General features: G+C 42.6%; 1 protein-coding gene across 2 annotated transcripts; it reads right to left on the bottom strand.

Moving 5' to 3' along the window:
* Positions 1-305: 305 nt before the first annotated feature.
* On the bottom strand, positions 306-22,514 carry aldh16a1 (aldehyde dehydrogenase 16 family, member A1). 2 transcript variants are annotated; one of them, XM_079521341.1, is made up of 17 exons: positions 22,069-22,514; positions 20,064-20,163; positions 19,492-19,618; positions 17,873-18,030; positions 17,697-17,774; positions 17,098-17,285; positions 15,721-15,879; positions 14,296-14,454; positions 13,621-13,777; positions 12,462-12,537; positions 11,830-11,935; positions 11,000-11,136; positions 10,013-10,183; positions 5,162-5,366; positions 4,429-4,614; positions 3,454-3,579; positions 307-3,042 (listed from the first exon to the last, which is right to left on the bottom strand). In XM_079521341.1, exons 1-17 carry the CDS (start codon positions 22,153-22,155, stop codon positions 2,869-2,871), a joined length of 2,394 nt encoding a protein of 797 aa, XP_079377467.1. In that variant the 5' UTR covers positions 22,156-22,514; the 3' UTR covers positions 307-2,868. The 2 variants fall into 2 exon arrangements, with proteins under 2 accessions (XP_079377468.1, XP_079377467.1); XM_079521342.1 differs by lacking the exon at positions 17,697-17,774 and having other exon boundaries at positions 306-3,042.
* Positions 22,515-22,555: the final 41 nt, after the last annotated feature.

Genomic DNA, 22,555 nt, shown 5'->3' with positions numbered 1-22,555 from the left:
ACTTGTGATTCTGACTTGTGGTCAGTTACATTCTTTCATATGACTGAGGAAAGAGGAAATAACACTATGAAACCATGATACATGTTATGCTGTTGGAAAAGGAACATTTTATAATGTGAGACAAAAACATTGAGATGTTCCCCACCTCATATGAACTGAACTGTGTTCATGTGTTGAGACTTAACACGCAATCTAATGTAGATTCAATATAAACAGCAGGGCAGAGCTGTAGAATAAAATAAATTGTATTTAAAAACAAAAAAACGAGTTCTGTTCATGATTGTTGGTATGGCAACACGAGGCCCATAAGGACCACTAGAACTTTAATCTGACATCAATAATATCCCCATGGACCTAATTAATTTAAAGCATACTTATTTTTAACAAAAAAAAACACTTGAAGATGATCAGGTTTTGTTTGATTGAATATTTTATTAGACAGAATTAAAGGGTAGACACAAAAAACTCCAGTGGACTTGTTTCCATTGAGGTCCTATACAAGGTTTTATGGTATCTGTAAGTTAAATGTTTATTCTTCTTCTGTGTTTTCAGGCCGTCTCATTATAGAACAAGTTAATTTAGGGTAAATAATGGTTGCAATATTGTTTAATGATCAACTGAAGTTGAACTTTACCGTGTTCAAAGTAAGAAAAGAACTGTCACCAGTTATAAACCTGGAGATAAATACTGTGTCTAGACTGTGACTGTTTAATAGTCATTCCTTTACTGTCATTGCGGTACACATTGTACTTCTGGTTCCATAAAAAAACAAAGGGAAATGAGATTAAATGTTCTGTATGTGTAGGTTATACAAGCACATTTTGGAACTGCTCATTGAATATGCTCTTCAATCTTCAAACTCAACACAAAAAAGGTGACTGCAGTTTAAAAGGCGATATCCTTCCCGTCTGCATTAATCCTGTGCTTTGTCACAAGTTTGTCTGACTCATCGTCATACATTTCTGCACAGATGTCGAGTCAAGCTTTGCCCGCCCAAAGGATTTTGCTGTGTCATTGCCATGACTCAGCATTCTGTAGTTCCAAAGCCTATTTGTTTTTTCCTTCTTTTCAGGAAGAAACCTTTTCGCCTTTTTACTCTGCGAGTTTAGGCTTAGAGAAGAAAGGAACAAAGACCAGAAACTTAAAATGTATTGCAGTTATTGTACAGTATGTGAGATAACATCTAAATACCATTAAAACAGTTATGCCTAGGCTACAGGAGAGAACAAATTCATAAAGTGACTCATCATTTTAATTCGATATTTTAGACATTCATACCCATCCAGGTCAACAATATTTTATTCCACATCTAAGGTTTTTAAACAAAACATGGACTTTCACTACTTCCCAAATGGAATCTGGCACATTCTAGATTCCCCTAGGAATGTTAATACTAAGGAATTTAACAACAAATACAGTATCACATTGCACACCTTTACGTAAGTATGGCAGGATTAACTTAATACTGTATTATTATTATTATTTTACAGATATGTAGTCATTCCACAATGGAAGAAAGGCGTAAAAGGTTGTGGCACTGTATAGTGGAAAACATGTTTCGCAGTATAACTAACTTGGCTTTACGTTGGACTGAAACACCATTCTGGCAATCCCAGGTGGTCATGGTCTTTGTATACCATTCTGTTATCTGAGCACAAAGGTTGATTGTGTTTAATTGTAAATCAAACAATAAGGATCTTAGGGTTAGGAAAAGACCCAAATCTGCTCTCATGACCAAGCTGACAGTAAGAAAAGAACAGTAGGAAGAGGTAGCTTTTAATGGTCTGGTGATGTTTATGACAGTAACAATTTCTCCCTGGATTTGATTTCTACAGGGAATCCTGCTGAGACGTAGCTCAAATTATGTTAAAGTATAGTCCCAGTTTTCTTGTGATATTGTGTTCTTTGTTCAACGATCATCAAAATATGAGGAAATCATTTTAGCTTTAAATGTTGTTTGACACATTACATACAAGAAATGTACAGTAATATCCTTCATTAAGACTTTGATGCAGATAGAACCCACCAAAACATAAAGCTTCCTTCTCAGTTTCAGGCAGAAGGCTGAACCTATTTATAATGGGACTATTTAAAATAATGTAAATTCACTTTCATACAGAAGTTTTGATTCCGTTTAGTTTTTGCTCTGTTGGGACTTGGGACACAAACATGGCCTCATAGAGACATCATAAACTATAAAGAGAGCAAAGACTGCCTTCATGTCGTCACCCAAGGTAGGAAAAAAAAGAAAATGAAAAAAAAAAAAGAAATCACCTGAGAACCTGAAAATACTAACTGAGCTGTTTAAGCTTCACACATTTCAATTCTGTTTTGGGTTGATTTTAGATGAAACATCCTTAATATCCCTGAGTATATTAGAAAATCCCCCCAAATCCGAAGTCTGCCTGCCTGTCTGAGTTAAGTGCACTGTGTAAGCACCCCAACCCACACACGCACACAGTATATAAAGAATGACCTTGAATGGCTTCTCCAACACTACTCCTGCCCTAAAATCTCTTCCTCTTTCAATCTTTCCTTTGTGGTTTAATGATCTCCGTTTTCAATAATTCCCTAACCTACTGCATGTAACGCCACTATATCCGCTCTCCCTCTTTTCTGTAGTTCCCTCCCAAATTCTCGAATGTACAGTATCCTTGCTATCCTGTCTACCACTGAATTGTTTACAGTATATCTATCAGTATTAAATGCATGTCTTGAATCTGTAATTGTCTTATTCTAGACATTCCAGCAATAGTATTAGATCTCCTGGTCCCTTCCTCTCCTTATCTTCCTCTGCTCTCTCTGTCCATCTCACCCACCATACAGTATTTGACGCTCTACCACTCTCTCTTTATCCATCCTTCCTTTCTAAGCAGTTGGGATCCAGACACTCTTCCACTGGACGGCATTTCTCCACATCTCCTCCAGCTGCGAGGGACGGGGGTGAGCCCAGTCCATCCCTCCATCCTTCTCATCTTTCTGGCAGTGGAGCCACAGGGTCTTCATAGGGTTGGTGCATGTGTACTGGAGGTACTGACAGCCCTGGAGGGGGACGGACAGACAGACAGACAGACAGACAGACAGACAGACAGACAGACAGACAGACAGACAGACAGACAGACAGACAGACAGACAGACAGACAGACAGACAGACAGACAGACAGACAGACAGACAGACAGACAGGGCAAATGAATAAAAGATAGAATGAGAGAAAAGAGAATCAGTGAACCTGAGTCATTACAATATGAATTAAAAGTGTGTGTGTGTGTGTGTGTGTGTGTGTGTGTGTGTGTGTGTGTGTGTGTGTGTGTGTGTGTACGATGTGTATTCATTCAGATTTCTATTCAATTATTTAACCAGGTAAATTCCCATAACAAACTACAGAACTAAACTGTGTGTATGTGTACACAGTGTGTACCTACCTATTCATTATCACTGTAGTGTATAATTACCTCCATGCGACCCCAGTACCAGATGGACTTGATGACACTGTGATTGGCCAGAGCCGCAGTCAGCTGATCTTTATTTCCTGTTATGATGTTTACCAAGCCTGCAGGCAGGTCTGCAGACTGAAGCACCTGGAGGAGAGCACAGGAGAGGAAGCCTGCGATCAACACAACCATTTCAATCAGATTTTCATTTGTGAAATTTAACCATTTGAACCCTAGTATAGAGGGCATAGTAGTAGGTGTGGTTTCCTGGTCCTGGTCCCCCCCCCCCCCCTTTGATTCTGTGAAAAAAATAAAAAACACTAAACAAAGGGAATTTATTAAATGTAGTATATCATATAATTAAAAAAATTCAACAATTTCTTTTCACAGAATCAAATGTTTTAATCTTTAAAATAATATTCTTTGTAAATCTCTATGGGAAAAATGGCCAATTTTTCAGTGGAACCAGAAAATCATGTCCACTGCTATTGTCCTATATATAAACAGTACTTCAACAGTGTTTCGAGTGACCGCCGGGGATGATGACGACTTCATTGACCAGAATAGCTGATCGACAAGGCAAGCACACTCGTCACGCTGCGACACGTGAGCTTGCACCTCTATTTTTACCAAATGTCCACCTTCTAATCTACGACATATGACTACGACTTCTGTGACGCGTTGTGAGCTTGTAGATCTGCTATTTTCAGCACGCAACCAAGTGTAAAATGACTTGTCTTTTACTTATACTGGATCTCTTGTCCACTAGTCCCTAGTTTTTATTTGTTGACGAAATTGTCAATATATTTAGTCTTAGTTTTAGTCATCATAGCTGAGTTTTCACGTAGTTTCCATTTAGTTTTCATCAGTGAAAAAAAGTAGTCGACGAACATTTTTCGTCATAGTATTAGTCGATGAAATCAACACTGCGGTGTGAGGCGTTATCTCAGGACATGGTGTAACTGCTAACCCTAGCCTTGTGGCAAAGAGCCTCACCTGGACGAAGTTCAAAGCGGGCAGAGGGTACCTCTGACTGGGAACCATCACTACAGCGTTGCCCATGGAGACGGCCGCCCCGAGCAGTGTCACCAGGGAGAGGAGGGGCTTGTCATCAGGGAGGACAACACCCACCACTCCCAGAGCCCCGGGCAAGGAGAGGGCGGAGCCAGACTGAGGGACGGGCTGGAGGAGAAGAGGTATTATCGGTGTCAACTCACGCATTATTACGTACAGTCTCATTTTTACATTCTCATACATACACTGCAGCTACGCCTTTCCAAAGCCAGAGCACAGAAGTCCCAAAATGGCAATCACAACATACTTGATCCATGTAGCGATTACGTAAAAAAAAGACGTCAATTTCTCATCTGGAAATACTGTCATCTCGTGAATATCATGCATCCTGTTTGTTCCCAGATCAAAGGAATGAGATGGCTCCATCGCCTGTTTATATCCATAATCCGACCGGCTAGTTGGTCTGTTAACCAACTAGCATTCTCAAAATGCACACCTAGTTACATACAAACTATCGTTAACTAAAGATTGTCCACAAGATTGTGTGCATTTCTTCCCTGCAATCTTAAAATTGTGTGGGAAAAAAACCCCTCAATTTTGACATGCAAAAACAGTATTGTGAGACAAGTTTACTTGGAGAAGAGTAATAACACCAACTATCCCAAGATCAAACCTATTCATTGCATTTGTAGAATAATCACACAAAAATGCTTACCGGACCACCACCCAGGGCCTTATCGCAACGTGCGGCCCAATCAAAGAGCCTGGCGATGCTAAGCTCCACCTCCATGTCAGCCTCCTCCGATGCGAGGCCGGTTTGGGCAGTGATTGATGCAGACAGGTCCCTCCTTTTTGCCTCCAGTCCCTTGGCCAGAGAGTAGAGGGACTGAGCGCGTGCAGAAGGGTTTTTCTTCATCCAGCTGTAAAATAGGAAAGCTTTATCTAGAGGGTCATTAAACACGTTGTGTTCCAAAAATACAATCGCATCATCCCTATAAGATTCTATATAGAATTCACAAAACCCAAACTGATATACCGAATCAGACGATTGTACATTTTACAGACAAATTCTTTAATGATTTCAAACAGCTTCTAATTTGTGGTTTAATGACATTTTGCAGCAGAGGATGACAGGCAGAACTGCACAATGAAACTGACAGACTTGAAGGTAAATGTATTCATTTTATTTTTTGAAGAACAAACCTAAAAGTAAACAAACAGCCTTGTTTGTGCAAGCAGTCACCGACTGCTTGCACAAACAAGGCTGTTTGCAAGCAGTCGGTAAATTATTATTCATAGAAAGTAATATTGTATTTTGCATTGTAATTGTTATTAAAGACTGTTTTAATTGGGACTATGACTTTCAAGTTGCCATATATAGTAACCCTTTTATAAAAGCAATAACTCACTCAAGTCAAGACCATAGTACATTGTAATTAGCTGATTCTGAGGAAGGCCAACAGGCCGAATCGTTCAAATAAATCTCTGCATATGGAACCAGAGTGTGCAACACCTTTTTCTTCTTTTTAAGTTTGTTTTTGCGATTGTCAGCACCTCACCTTTGGTGTGTGTTAACATTTCTGCTATATTGTCAACGGCCATAGGAGAAAATGGGTAGAGGCTGCCTGGGAAACTGGGTCCTGGGTTCAATTCCTGGCCGTGGCAATGTGTTGAGGTCTCCCTGAACAAGACACGTGGGGCCCTCTCTTCCCTTACGCCTTATGTCTAAACTTTCTAGGCATTTTAAAATAGTGAAAATCTACATCAACAGTATGAGTCAGATACTGTTGATACCGCTGCAATAATGGAGCTGGGATGACGAATGCATGGATGAATGATCAGCTGCAGAGAATGACAGAGATGGCTAGAGACGGAAAATGTTCTTGAGGGGGAGGAAGGCAGTTTTACATGAAAGGGTGGGGTCGAGAATGATGTCAAGGTTGCGGACGTGGCAGGGCACGGTGGCACAGTCGGTAGTGCTGTCGCCTCACAGCTAGAAGGTCCTGGGTTCGATTCCCACTGGGGACGCTGTGGGCGTGTTTCCTCCTCCGCGTCATCAGTGCCCATACCCGAGGTGGGGTTGGCGAAAGAGCCTTTCTGTGTGGAGTTTGCATGTTCTCCCCGTGTCCCCTAGGGTAGGTACCCTCACAAAAACATGCAGTAATCCTGGTCTCTAAAACTACCTCCCCCTGGCCAGCCGGGGCGCCTGATGGAGGGGAAAGGAACTGGTCGGAATAACGTGTTCCTTCCACGCGCTATGTCTGGCCAAGGAAGTTCCCCCCTGTCAGGTGAAAAGAAGCAGCTTGGACTCCTCATGCATAGAAGGAGGCATGAGGTCAGTCCGCTGCTCTCCCCAGGTTGGCAGAGGAAGTGTAGCGCCCAGGATTACATTAGATAATTGGCACTGGGTGAAAGAACTGGGTTGCAAAATCGTGGGATAAAAATTATAAATTAAAAAACAAAAAAGTTGCGGACGTGGGAGGGCGTGTCCATACGTGATTGATTGATTCCAAGAGTAATAACATATTGGTTAATATTAACGACAAGGTGGCCTTACACCTGCACATGATATACTCTATAATGCATGTCTGACACAGTAGCCTATAGTACTAGAGACGTTTATCACATACACACGTTGGACTTTGATAGCTGCCTACTTCTTATTGCAAAAGATTGTCTCCTTCTGTCTGGACAATACATGTGCAGTGCATCTGTATGCGTGCACGACTGCACGTATGCATGTACCTCTAATTCTACCCTTGAAAGAAAAGTAATGTCTCCATCGCAACAGAAAACGCCTAAACAACAGTAAACGCATAATTTTACTAAACCTTACAACTAAAAGGCTTCATTTTGGGATAGTGTTTAGGTACAGGGTCAGGGTTAGAATTAAGGTTTTGTCAAACTCATGGTTAAGTTTGCGTAGGATTCGGACGCTGGACGGTAGGGTCAGCCTAAGGATAAACAGTTAGCAGTTAGAGAAAATGGAATTCTGTATTATGTCCTCAAGACGTGTGTGTGTGGTGTGTGTGTGTGTGTGTGTGTATTCAGCATTCTTGATCTTATCTGACAACAGTTATGTATCATGTCATGTGTTTAGGGGCATTTTAAGGGCGGCAGTGGCTCAGGGGTAGAGTGGCCGTTAAAGTAGCCGGATGGGAACCGCAAGTTTCCCAGTTCGATCCCGGGCTCCCCCAGAGTTAGTGTCGAAGTGTCCTTGAGCAAGACTCTGAACCCCTAATTGCTCCCGGTGAGCTGGTTGGTGCCTTGCATGGTTTCCGCTGCCATCGGGGTATGAATGGGTGAATGTAAATCTATGTAAAGCGCTTTGGATAAAAGAGCCATATAAATGCACCATTTACCATTTCACCTCAACTTAGACTTGAGACTCTGCCTGGCAGGAAGATGTTTATATATGTCATTCCAGGTGATGATATGGTTTGAGATTACTAGCTGTGGCTGTCTGTGCGCCACCTGTTTCTATTATGCAACCTTTTAACCCAGGTGTTCTCAGTGAACCCTTTCTGTCTCAAAGGTTCAACTGAAGCACCTCGTATGCTTACCTGTAAATGTTTTTGCTCAATTGGAACAAATTTACACAAAATGAATTGCAGCTTAAAAAGGTAGGTTATACATGAATACTGTTTCACTCCTGCTACTATTATATATCACTACAACCAAATAATTAAAATAATAATAATAAAAAAGGTAATGTTACATTACTGGCAAGCACCCCTAGGATTTCACAAACCCAACCCCTGGTTGAAAACCCCTATTTTAATTAATTATTCAGCAGCAACAACGCTTTATACAACTTTCTGTAAACCAATTAATATATCTGGTTATACTTTAAAATAAAAGTAGACCAACATTTCGTACGATGGAACGTCTAAAACATATGCCATTATGTCACTGACTCTCATATCTCATCTCAGTGGAGTTTTACCAGCTCTCCACTACCACACGCTATTTTCTGTAACTCTGCAATTATTTCATCTCATCTATAAGATGTTATTTATTGTCATTGTGTTCAGAATGTGATTGTAATTCTACCGCAGTTAAACCAAAACAAAATTTCGAAGGATTTATTATTATTATTATTATATGTAATATGTTCCACTCACTTGGAGTTGTGTGTATTAGGGTACAGATGAACCACCACAGAATAAGGTCTATTTCTGGGCATGGAACATTTGGCCAGAATAGCTGATAGCTTAAGGGTTTAAATAATATAAATATTCGTCTTCTGTGCACTTCCATTCTTTGCGAGTGAAGGGGTGGAGCATATTTCCATGTCCTGCTTTGCGTGGAGTGCAACTTTGTAGAATGTAGACCTTTGGACGGACATCAAACAATAACAAAGAAGTGTGTGGCGTTGACCCCACTTGGCCGCTCATTTTTGTGACGTTTCAATCAGAACTGCAGCATCACTCCCAATCTTCCGCCGTAGTCTGAAAACCCACCTTTTCAGACTCCATCATGGCCCATAGCACTTACCCTACCCCCTTAGATAGCACTTTTTAGACTTAGATAGCATTTGAAACAGACTTATAGCATGTCATGTAGACAGCACAATAATTGCATTGTATGTAGTCATAGCACTTCATAGTACATACAGTATGTATAGCATAGTATAGTATATATGTATAGTTTATATGTATAGTGCCATTACCGGTATATAGATATGTTCTAGTTACGTTCTTAGCTTACGCATGTTTCATGATAAATGCATTTTATATATGTGATGTATTCCCATGCTTTTTTGTTCTTGCCTAAATGTAAGTCGCTCTGGATTAAGAGCGTCTGCTAAATGCCTAAATTGTAAATTGTGACCAACTACCACATCCACTCAAAAGGAATGAGTGGACTCAAATCAGCAAATTCATTTCTGTATGCATCACATTCTGCACTGCCCACGGTCAGCTCGACAAGATATCGGCAGGCGATGGTCGTTCGCATGAGCGTGTGACTGACTGTTCCTTTACAATATTGAAAAGGTTCTCAAACATTTTCATGTCAAAGCCTTGCCGAGCCATGTGGCCCATAGGGCAGGAGCCTATCTCCTGTTTCTGTAGCGTGGCTGCGTGAGACAGTACACCCCTTGGACATGACACTAGTATGTCGCAGGGACTTACACCCCATCCAACCCTTGATGCTGAGTGCCAAGCAGAAAGGCATTGGGTTCCATTTTAGTCTTTGGTATGACCCGGCCGGGGATCGAACCCCGACCTCCCAGTCCCAGGGCGGACACTCCAACCACAAGGTGGTTACATTTTCATGTCAAGGACCCCCAAATTGATATGCATTTGGCTATGGTCCGGCTTTTGAAAAGATGGTATGCCAAGGACCCCCTCAACAGAACATTTGTAAATATTTGTCAGCATTTTTCGAAAAGAGACGATCTACAAGCTACAATGTAACACGTTATGAGCTTGTAGATATCATCACCTATTTTAGCTGAAATAGCTGAAATGTTTAACTGTTCCTCATTTTGCCGGGGACCCCTGGAACCCCCTCAAAGACCACTGTGAGAAGCAGTGTTGTATTGTATATAGTATTCCATTACCCAGGCTGAACTTTGATAGCAGCCTCCACTGCGTTGCGGACGTCCTTCCTGCCACCATCTGGGCAGTAGGCCAGCACGCCAGTGCCCCCTGGTGCCCCCACCGCCACACTGCTGCCAGAGTCCGACTTGCAAGGCTTGCCCCCGACAAACTGCTGGTAGCTTTTAGGGACGCTGGGAAAGGAGAAAGAAGAGAAGAGAATGGAGGAGAGGAGGGAGGGGTGGTGGAAAGGGGAGCCAGCAAAAGACATACACAAAGAGGAAGAGGTCGAGATTGTGATGAACATGACTCAAAATAATCTAACATGTAATTAGGAAGAAACCTGCTGTATAGACCGTCGCAGGAAATGATTCCCCGTTCATTTTTCTCATAGACATTTCAAAAAGTATTTATTTAAAGACCTTTTAAGCCTCGTACAAAGCCAACTCGAGTTGTGAGAAATCATGACAACAAACACAATTTTTCGGGCCGAACAAATAATTAGAAAGAAGAAGAAAACGGCGGGTTACAACACTTCTTTTCTTGTCTTTAAATAATTACTTTTTGAAATGTCTATGGGAAAAATGCATTGGGAATTATTCCCTGGGCCTGGCGTCGTCATGAAACGGGGCGGGACTGCGACGCTCTATTGTATAAGATTTGGGAGAGGTTCTTGGAGTCCATTAAACATGGTGACATTGAATAAGCTTTAGATGAATAATAGGTTGAGTCGTCAGCTGTTGGGTTAGGAACTGTAACGACGTGGACATTGTGTATTTGTTTAATTGTATGTATTGTTTGTGTATAATAATAATTGTTATTTGTGTGTATGGGGGTAAAAAGACACACACACACACACACACACACACACACACACACACACACACACACACACACACACACACACACACACACACACACACACACACACACACACACACACACACACACACACACACACACACACACACACACACACACACACACACGTCTGAATGGATGATACACACCTGGCAGGGTCGGAACCATCAGGAATGATAGTTGCGGACACAGATGTTCCAAACGTGTCATAGTCCATATGGACAGGAGAGGAACGAGGAAGAGGAGGGGAGGAAGAGCTGGACGACGTCAGGAACTGGAAGAGACCCTGGGAGACAGAGAAGTCATTATTCACAACGTATACAATACAATCAAATGTTAAATATATGAGTGGTTTTCAACCCTTTTCATATCAAGGCCCATTATTTATTCTGCATTAGAGCCATGGACCATTTGATGGGCCTTTCAGACCCAAAACTAAAGAATATGTACCCATTTCCATGCTCTATTGATGTTGATACCATATAGGAGAGATAACAGGCAAATGTTGATCAAAATAACAATTTTTCTTGTAAATTAAATTAAGTAATGCAGATGTTTAACAATAATTTAACTCTTGAGAGTGTAAAATGAAACCAAATGGACCCATTTTGGTTTTAGCTGGGGACCACCTGGAACACCCTCAAGGACCACTGGTGGTCCCCGGACCACTGGTTGAGAACAACTTAAATATATCATAAGTAAAAACATTATGTACATTATGTAAACAATTAATTGACTATCAAGCAAGTGCTTTTAATCAATTTAATCAAAATCAATAATTATCAATTAATCAATTATCAACAAGGGCGTCCCCACCCGTTTCCGTTATCCTGATCATAGTTTTACACCAAAGGCTGATTATCACTCTTAGCTGATCACAATACATCAACAAGCAATCATTCAGCCAATCAATTAGTCAGTTAGGCGGTTCAAGCACACATGACTCATATTTTCACTATTTCTGTGTGAAAAGGCTTACTTCCTGTCCTCCGTCAACGCAAGTTCCACTGCCTTTGTGACCCGATATGGGGAGACAGGGATCCCACATGGAGTGAGAATTTATCCATACCGATCCAACAGACAGGCTAGAGAGAGAGAGAGAGAGAGAGAGAGAGAGAGAGAGAGAGAGAGGCAGGCAGTAACATATGGACAGGTAGAGAGAGAGAGAGAGGGGGGCAGGGGGAGACAGTCAGAAAATTGAAAATCTTTCAGTGATTTGTATTAATCCATTGATGCCTGGTGCAACCTATACGTTGTTCTACCCTTGATGCCGGCGCGCTCTCTGTGTCTCATCAGCTATTGTTATAATTTAGCTATTGAAAAATAGCAGATCTACAAGCTCATAGCGCGCCACCGAGTGGCGCGCTATGAACTTGTAGGTCTGCTATTTTTGAAAAAACATAACTATTTAAAAAAATAATGAATCAAAATGTGAAGGTTTTCAGAAACCTTAGGTCAGGCCCTAGAAGGCGTTCCCAGATTCAGCCTCAGGTATCAATGGGTTAAAACAGTTTCAAAGGGAACTTAAGTAATGCACATGGACTGACTGTGAGTGCTGGTCTAAAGAGGTAGAGCCTGGCTGAACACCAAAGACAAAAGAGAAGGCTGTACCTCTTAGCAGTCTCCAAAGCCAGGGTGAGATCTTCAGTCCAGACAGAGGCTGCCTGGCCATGGGGACTGTGGTTAGCTGGGAAAACACATTGATATGATTATATTACCCGAAAGCCAGATGACCTTGTGATACATCGCTGAAGATACGTCCAAGGTGCATCCATGCGATGATTTTTCGTTATGAGTATATACTATATTCATATTGTAACTGAAAACACTATAGAGACAATCGGCTACATCACTGGTTCTCCAAACAGTGGGTCGGGACACATTTGTGGGTCGTGGACACATTTTTATGGGTCCCTTAATTTCTACATTTGCTTTATAATTGTTATTTATTTCAAAAAAACATTCCCAAAAAAGCAAAAGATAAATAAATAAATACAAAAATCATGAATTAAAAACAGAATTCAAAGATTTGTTTTCTTCAGTAACTTAAATAAAATAAAAACGAAAGAAATCCCATGAATCAACAAACAAATGTTTAAGAAGTATAGTAGTGAGTAACCTGACTAGTCAGGTTAGGGTTGAGGGCCCTCTAGCACAAGCAGGGAATAGAGGTTATCCCTTAGTTAGGAGGTTGGGCAGTGGAAGGGTTGCACTGCTGGAACTCAGGTTTACATGTTTTTTGACCATTTACGGTATTATTATTGTGTGTGTATTTTCTGCCCACTCTTTCTTCTTTTTCTCCTGAAATGTACACTCTGAAGTGATATCGCCCTGTTGCCCCTGTTAAGTGTTGACTTGATGCCATATGTAGTCCATCTGAAGAAAGCGAGGATTATACAGAGACATTGGAGATGGAGTCACTTGGAGGGGGCATGAGGGGGGAGGGAGGGAAGAGGGGTGAAAAAAAATCCTGGGAATTGCACTTGTGTCCTATGTATAAATATAAATGCTGTCTATACTGTACTGCTTTTTCCAAATAAAATAAAAATAAAGAGGTATAGTAGTGAAAATGGCCCAGATTCTGGGCACCTAGGCTGCTGAGCCTGACGGCGTGCCGCGGGCTCGACTAGCGATCCCAACGGCCTTTGCCGCGTGCAAACGTCTAATCTCTTTTTTTGGGGTCTCGAGCTAAAAAGATGTAGCCCCACTGGGCTACATCGTCCATCCATGTGCATCCACGTGCACACAGACACACAAGTAAGTCCCTTACCCAGGGCAACTCCCTCTGTGTTGCTCCTGAACGACATGAGAGGCAGCAGTGGTCCGGGGGGAGGAGAGACCACACAGGGCGAGGAGGCGGCCACGTCACACAGCACCGTGGGAGGGTACTGAGCTCCGGAGGAGGGCGCGGTGCAGGCCTGGATCAGCTGGGGCACAGAGAAACATGTCCTTATCTTAAGCCAAATTCCAATACCCAAAATCTCGGCCACTCGCTTCACTCACACTCGGCCACTCCAGCATGGCGGTGTTACGGTGAAATCGGTGACCTGCCGAATTATTATAGCTGGTTCATGTTTATGAACTTCTATTTATTTAATGTGCGATAGTGGTAGCATTAACAGCTAGCTGACAGTGGTTGGTTGCCTCTTCAACAACCTACCAACCTCTGTGTGACAATCCCATGGCCCAATTTGTATGATCCAGAATTCCAGACTACCTCTGTCAACTTTGAGATCCGGATTCGTTAAGAGAATGTGCGTGTGTGTACGTGAGTGCGTGCGTGTCAATTTAACAAAGGTGCAGACGATCAGAAATCAGCAGAGAGTGAGCGACGTTTGCAATACTGTATGCCGAATTGAAGTGGACTCGGCCCCAGACTTTTTTTAATTTTCTCCCTGGAAATAAAAACCTCTGGGTTTCCGAGGCTAATAGTTCAGTGACTGACCGTGGCCCCCTGGTGCTGAGCCTGCTGTACTGCATCATCCACCAGGATGCGGGTTCCATCGCTGGGCAGAGCCACACACTTCATGCCTGCCATGCGAAGCGTCAGACGGGACACCACACTGTCCCACACGCTCTCCTGCACACACAACACCCACTGGACCTGAAGACAAAAGAGACAAGAGACACGTATTAACACACACTGGACCTGAAGACAAGAGACACGTATTAACACGCACTGGACCTGAAGACAAGAGACAAGAGACGCACTTATTAACACCCACTGGACCTGAAGACAAGAGACAAGAGACACACTTATTGCCGAGGCGCGTTGCTGTTCCGTCGAGAAAGAAAAGCAGGTGCGCTTCCTCTGGAAACTGCCCTTGGTTGAGAACTTGAGGCAAGTTCACTGCTCAGCGTTAAATATAACTTAACTCATAAACCAACAAAGTGGAAAAAGCGGCACTCCAAAATAAAAGATGCAAGACAGGCTCAGATGTAATTTCCCATACTTTATTGAGAACGCCGACGCGATTCGGCAGTAGCCTTCTTCTTCAGAGCAGATTAAAAAGGCTGGTGTGCCATGATATTTTGTGACAACTACAAATTATTATTGCATTTTGACTATATAAAAATAATTTCCCAGCAGCACAGATGGCAAAGGATAGCCTAAGCAAAATATATATATTTGAATCACTTTAACTTGGAATCGTTTTATTATTATCAGAAATAGGTTATTGTATCTAAATTATATGTTGTATGAACATACTGTACAAGTGACAAATTATTTAAAAACAATGACAATGAAAAATTATGATAGGCTATTGTGATATCACAGAAATACTGCATTATTCAATATTACTTTTACATTATGATAGGTAGGAGATAGTTAGTTGGCCCTTGGGTGTTTTCATATTTTCAAATTTTAGCAACCTAGTCACTCTAGATAGGAGCATCAGCTAAATGTCTACCATGTCCTCTTCCGTTTGTTCTTTATATACTTCGAAATAAGCCTGGGCACCATTCCATTTCGGGTTTATGAACCGGTCGGGAGCGGATGATATCGCTACGTCATGTTAGTATTGTTTTGTAGTCATCAATCTTCCGGAACTTCCTTTTCCCTCAAACCGATTTTTCTCAATAAAAGCTACAGGCTACGAGAGCTTTTATTATTATTCTTCCGGTTTGAGGGAAAAGGAAGTTCCGTTTGATTGTTCCTGCCTGATGACTACAAAACAATACTACAACATGACGTAACGATATTATCCGTTCCAGACCGGTTCACACGGCACTTTTGAGAACAGAGACCAGGCTTTCCTCCGAGGTGGAAAGCCTGGTGAGGCGAGGTTTCTTCGAAATAGATTCTTCATGACCTATGTCAACCAACCGCTGAATCGGAATGTTTGCACACAAGGGCTGCCTCTCTCACCTCTTTCCTCTTCTTGAACGCGGCCTCTATCACTCCATCCACGGCACTGTCTATGTCGGCCGACTCAAAGATAATAAATGGACAGGTGGCGCCCACAGACAGAGAGAGAGACATGGGCACTCCCATCCCTGCTGTGGCCTTGCACAGCCTCACTCCGTCCTAAAACAGGGAAAGCAAGAGATTATTTTATATTTTAGTTTTGTGACAGTTCGTCATCGTTTAGTTATATCATCAATGACTGATTGTCTTCCATTCTATGTTCAAGGGCTTTTGGCGAGAAAGGAAACGAAGAAAGGAAGTCACTTCAGGTTTGCACGTTGCGGTAAGTAGCTATGGGGGATTGCTTTGTATGTTCGATTATAATTTCTTGAGTACTTATCTACTGGTAATGTTTGCGCATGCACGCAATGTTTGCACACACACACACACACACACACACACACACACACACACACACACACACACACACACACACACACACACACACACACACACACACACACACACACACACACACACACACACACACACACACACACACACACGTTGGGATTATAGATTGCTAGAGCTGCTTCTCAAATGTAGTCAAATGTCCAAATTGACACAGCCAGTTAGTTGACCCATTATCTATAATGGCTTGGAGCCAGGCTATATGGGGCAGCGGTTGAATTTGGACCAGGCAATGTATCACATTTGTGGGGAAACGTATATGCGCTGCCTGCAGGAGAAATATAAAGCCTTGTTTATACCCTGTAGTTTGAAGGCATCACTCGCAGATTTGTTAGCTTGTAGATTTACAAGCAGACCTCTCTGCGAGTCTGCCTGGGATTTTAGTTGAAGCTGCTGTGTTGGAAATAACACTTTTCACAAGTGGAAGAGGAGCTACAGTAAGTGGGACTCATGCTTAATTTATACTCGTGTGACTTAAATGGTAAATGGTAAATGGTGCATTTATATAGCGCCTTTATCCAAGGCGCTTTACATAGATCATTCACCCATTCACACACACATTCATACACCGATTGCGGCGGAAGCCATGCAAGGTACCAACCAGCACATCGGGAGCAATTTGGGGTTCAGTGTCTTGCCCAAGGACACTTCGACATGTAGACAGGAGGAGCCGGGATTCGAACCGCTGACCCATGGATCATTGGACGACCTGCTCTACCTCCTGAGCCACAGTTGCCCCGTGTCGTGTCACTAAACTACACATGTAGTTTAGCTGTTTTTGCAGAGTGACGCTGTAGCACAACAAAGTCAGGCTTTAGAAATGAAACCCTTATTATTGATTATTCTGGGTTGAAGCTAATGGCAATTATCGCAATAAGGCGTCAGCAATCAAAAGGTCCATACCGAAAACTAAACACACACACACACCTGCTTGTTGCCGCTGTAGGCGACATAGCTGATGTTAGCGTTCTGGGCCACTTTAGCCCCCAGAGACACATCGCTTCCCGTTAGAATATTCAGCACTCCGGGAGGAAACCCCGCCTCCATAAAGACCTGGGCCAATAGGAGAGCCGGAGAGGCAGTGGCCGAGCCAGGAACAACAACAACAGAGTTACCTTGGAGACAGTGAAAGGAGTTCACTCAGATTTGATTTATTCATTTTCAAAATTAAAGCAAATACACATCCATTACACAACATATAGCGAAACATATTTGGGTTTTGATTAATTAAAAAATTAATATTAAACCACACATAAAATATAAAGTTTCTTGTCAAAGAGGTAGCAGCTATGATGAGACTGACTCAATAAATCATTTTATTGTGTGTGTGTGTGTGTGTGTGTGTGTGTGTGTGTGTGTGTGTGTGTGTGTGTGTGTGTGTGTGTCTGTGTGTGTGTGTGTGTGTGTGTGTGTGTGTGTGTGTGCGACTGTGTGTGTGTGTGTCTGTGTGTGTGACTGTGTGTGTGTGTGTGTGTGTGTGTGTGTGTGTGTGTGTGTGTGTGTGTGTGTGTGTGTGTGTGTGTTACCCATGGCCAGTGCTGGAAGTACTTTGAGCATGAGTGAATATAGAGAGCAATCATCAGAGACCACCACTACCACCACACCTGAAAAACATATTCAAACACATGACATCAACAACACAACATACATTTAGATTCACAATAGATTACTAATCGATTGGAGTCACGCAGCTTGTCCTCACCAAGAGGAGACCAGTTGGTGAGCAGAGTGTCTCGGAGCTGGGCCCAGGTAGCGTAGTACTGGGCCAGTCTGACCAGAGACGAGGGAGAACAGGGAGCCTGGCACAGCTCACACATCTCTGACACACACTGACCATGTTGCCCCAGGACACTCACCAACCTGGGGGAAAAACACATGACACACACTGACCATGTTGCCCCAGAACACTCACCAACCTGGGGAAAAACACATGACACACACTGACCATGTTGCCCCAGGACACTCACCAACCTGGGGAAAAACACATGACACACACTGACCATGTTGCCCCAGAACACTCACCAACCTGGGGAAAAACACATGACACACACTGACCATGTTGCCCCAGAACACTCACCAACCTGGGGAAAAACACATGACACACACTGACCATGTTGCCCCAGGACACTCACCAACCTGGGGGAAAAACACATGACACACACTGACCATGTTGCCCCAGGACACTCACCAACCTGGGGAAAAAACACATGACACACACTGACCATGTTGCCCCAGAACACTCACCAACCTGGGGAAAAACACATGACACACACTGACCATGTTGCCCCAGGACACTCACCAACCTGGGGGAAAAACACATGACACACACTGACCATGTTGCCCCAGGACACTCACCAACCTGGGGAAAAAACACATGACACACACTGACCATGTTGCCCCAGGACACTCACCAACCTGGAGTGAAAACACATGACACACACTGACCATGTTGCCCCAGAACACTCACCAACCTGGGGAAAAAACACATTCCACTCAAGTTCAAGACTGTATACTGTCCTAGACGCAATATGTTCCCTCAGTCCCTGTGCTCATTCTGTAGCTCCGAGATGAGGTCACATCCACGCCCCCTCCCACCGCGGTTCAGTGCATGGTTTCAACCAGGAACGCTTCTTGCCCTTTTCTGCACATTGAATCCAAAAAGTGAAGGTCGCCTAACATGCTAAACTAATTTAAACTTAGGAGCGGCCAAGAAAATTCAAGTTAAACGAGCGTTTAAATCGGTTGTTTAGTGTGTTTTTCAAGGAAGTTGAAAAGCTTTAGCGCCTCCCCGGCGCCTCCCCTGGTCGAATGTGGAATTAGATTTCCAACTGACTTCAGTTCACTCGACATGCACGCGCACACGCACACATTCCTTGAAAAACATGGAAGCGCCTGACTAAACAACCGATTTAAACACTTGTTTAACCGTTTAAACTTGGATTTTCTTGGCCGCAATTAGTTTATCAAGTTAGTGGCCCTTCAGATTTTTGGATTCAATGTGCAGAAAAGGGTAAGAAGCGTTCCTGGTGAAAACCATGCGCCGTTTCTGAACCGCAGTGGGAGGGGGCGTGGATGTGACCTCATCTCGGAGCTACAGAATGAGCGTAGGGACTGAGCTAGGGAACATATTGGGGCTATATACTGTCCCAGATTAGGGATGGTACGATATGAAAATGACATGTCACGAGTATTGTGTATGCAGTTATGTGTATGCCAATGCCAATGAAGCGTCATGATCGTGACGGCCCTAAATGGTACTCCATGACATGTTCACTTAGATTTTTGAAAGGGACACACATGGGGAGGCCATGGGTTTGTTACCTGAGCAGCACTTTGGATCTTTGGTGACATGGCAGCCCACTCCAGGCTGTACAGCCAGTCATGGCAGAGGTCACACATAGTGACACATCCTCCTCCTCAGCACACACTGTACTACACACACTGCCACCTGGAAGGAGGGAATAGAATTAATATGGATTCAACATAAAAACTGAGTACAACATCATTATTTAAAAATAGGTATTTGCATAATTGAAGAGAAACAAAGCGGTCATGTAGAAATGATTGTAAAGAAAGTATCTTAAATATATATTTTTTAAACTCCGGCTCTTCTATTATTAAAAACAGCCTCATAACAACAACAATGATGGTTGAACTTGAACATTAGTTGCAAAAATGAATAATCTCTTTGAGTGACACTTTTTTAGGCAACTGGTCCTGATAAGTCAAGAGTCAGGTCTGCTTCTATTCGCCTGTTTGCCAGAGAAGTTGGCACTTTACAAAAAGCGAAAAAAACACAGGCAATACATCCTCACACATCTTAAACCATGGCTTGGCAAAACATCTCAGTAGTTTGACATTGGTTAAAAGTACAATGCTACATAGGCCTTTACCTTTAGTGTCATCCATGGAGCGAGTCTGTCTGCCTGCTGGACAGACAAACTTCCCATCAATGAACACACCCAGAGAACAAGAATGGTGGTCCAACCAGGCCTGATGAGAAAACAGATAAAAGATTACAACTAGAAAAGAGTTAGAACAGGTCCTACTACTACTAGCTCTGGTCCATAGCTTAACGCTTGGACCAGAGCTAGGACTCCACCAGATCAGGTAGGGTATTGTGAGCCACCAATGTTTGAAATTCGCCAATCAGGCGAATCAATATGAAAAGTCAGGACAGATCCATCTTGATTACATGATCTGAATCTGAATCTGCAGGAGTAATATCAAAAAATAGTTTAGCAAAACATAGTCTCTCAGCCATGCCTTTGACTTGGCGGGGACAAATTGGACAATAGTAGTGTTAGATATTATAAACTTTATTTGTATGACTTTCAACTACTCAACTACCGGTCCAGAAGAATAAATGTAAAAAAATAAAAAATAGCATCTATCTTGACTTGAAGAATGTTTATTTCACTGCAGCCAGCTGTAGTTTGGTATTAATCTTATATTTACTATTATAACACTAAAACCAGATGAAAGTCAAAGCACAACTGATATAAGAAGCAAAAATCAACATTTCCTATCATGTTTTTTATATTGTGTTCACCTCTCGAATAATAACGTGTGCTGATTTTTACTAGCTTAGTTCTACTGAAGCTCTGAACTTTGAGACTAGGCTCACAATGCACACAAGTTACTTTCTGTTGCCTAATGCAGGCTGCCATTTGATTGGCCATGAAGACTGACACCTCTGCTACAGTCACCAATGAAAGACCAGGCATGAATTGAGAGCGCATCACCCACTGACAGAGGGAACAAGGTACAGAAAGAATCAGGTTCTCCTTGAGCCCAAACACAGCTGTGCATTAAAACTGAAAGTTTATTCACCAATAGGATTCATGCTTTCCATCCACAGAGAGACAACGAAACGGAAGATTTGTAAATTCACACACCCACATTGGTCCAGAGGCTTTCCTTTCTAGGGCTCTCCAAACACTAGTCCCTTTCAGGACTCTAATTTATCTTTCCTGTATTTGGGACATCAGTGTTCTACTAGGTCCCATACAGAAAAGGTAAACTAGGGTCCCGAGTCCCGAAAAGGGCTATCCAAACACTTGCTTATTGCTGGCAGGTGAACTTTACACTGGAAAAAGTGCAGTTCTCTCCAGCTATGAACTATTCTAACTAACAACTAACAAACTTGTGTGTGACTTGGAGTCAAAGTCACGTTGACCCAGAACACTTATACTGTAGTTTAACAATAGGTGATGATGGATTACTACTGGTACTGTACCAGTACTGTGCCAATACCAGTAGTGTAACTGGTATGGACAGTTCTGAAGTGGTTTCGGATGTGCTGCAGAGAATGAAACGATGGAGCAGCTTCCAGCATCAAGAACTAATCAACGACAATTATCAGTTATTGAGTATGTTATTACTGTACATATATTTTTACCCCCTGATAACTGCAGCATGCTTGACCTCAAAGTCAAACAGAATAACTAGCCAAATAGAACTTGCATGGCATGATGGCAGTGATGGCTGCCTAGGTTTGAATCCATATCCATTGCACTGCACTGCCTGTGGGTCTGTATGTGTCCTGATCCCAACCACCAGGTAGGTTCCACTATCTCACGTAAATAAAGACAGTAAGACACATAACTAACATGTTCCTGTCAGTCACATGGTTGCCTTGTGATGTGAGCTACAGTAAAAGAAAAAAAAAGCTAATGAACTTCACATGGTTCTAAAGAGGGGAGAAACCCTTTAAGAGCACGTTATCTCTGGCACTTATCCAGCAATGCACCATTAATATTGAAACGAGTTCATATCTTATCATACATTTGATACGATGCTGAATATCACTCGTTCAACCTCAAATCGTTGAATTACATGATGTCACCCGGGGGGGGGCGGCCAGTTATGAAATGCAGTGCTGTGAAAGTTGTATACCTGTGCAGTAGCAGTGCTAGAGCTGCTTGGTCCGTACTCCATGCTTTCAAATATGTCGTGCACTGTCTTGGTGGCGCTACCGGCCATTACAATGTCACAAAGTAACGAGCAAAAAAAGTCCCCTTAAATGTTACAAAGCGAAGAGTACAAATACAGTCTCTGTATCCGTCGCTTTCTTTGGACTCCACGGCGAGTGCTGTGTGTGTGTGTGTGTGTGTGTGTGTGTGAGAAGAAGACACGGCGTGCTGTTTCGCTGTCCTGGTTGTCTCACTACGCTGGCTAAAGAAAGAGCAGATCTACAAGCTAACAATGCGCTGCATCGCGACACCTTGTTACTAGTTGTTAGCTTGTAGATCTGTTGTTTTTGGCAAGCAAATAGTACTTGTCCCGCCCACTTTTTATGTTTTAACGAATCAAATCTCTAGTGCTCTAGTCTAGCTCGTCTTCCTTGATCCGGGTCTTGAAGTGCACGTGCACTGCGCACGCA

This window comes from Electrona antarctica (genome assembly GCF_951216825.1).
Source record: "Electrona antarctica genome assembly, chromosome: 14".
NCBI classification, from domain to species: domain Eukaryota; kingdom Metazoa; phylum Chordata; class Actinopteri; order Myctophiformes; family Myctophidae; genus Electrona; species Electrona antarctica.
This window is presented reverse-complemented; position numbering and strand designations above follow the sequence as displayed.

Excerpts from the sequence above, each read along its gene's own strand:
- aldh16a1 (XM_079521341.1), bottom strand. The coding sequence starts at position 22,155 with ATGGCCGGTAGCGCCACCAAGACAGTGCACGACATATTTGAAAGCATG. Across the intron at positions 11,936-12,461 it reads GCTTTGGAGACTGCTAAGAG|CCTGTCTGTTGGATCGGTAT; the intron begins GTACAGCCTTCT and ends CTCTCTCTCTAG. Across the intron at positions 3,580-4,428 it reads CCGCTTTGAACTTCGTCCAG|GTGCTTCAGTCTGCAGACCT; the intron begins GTGAGGCTCTTT and ends GCTCTCCTCCAG.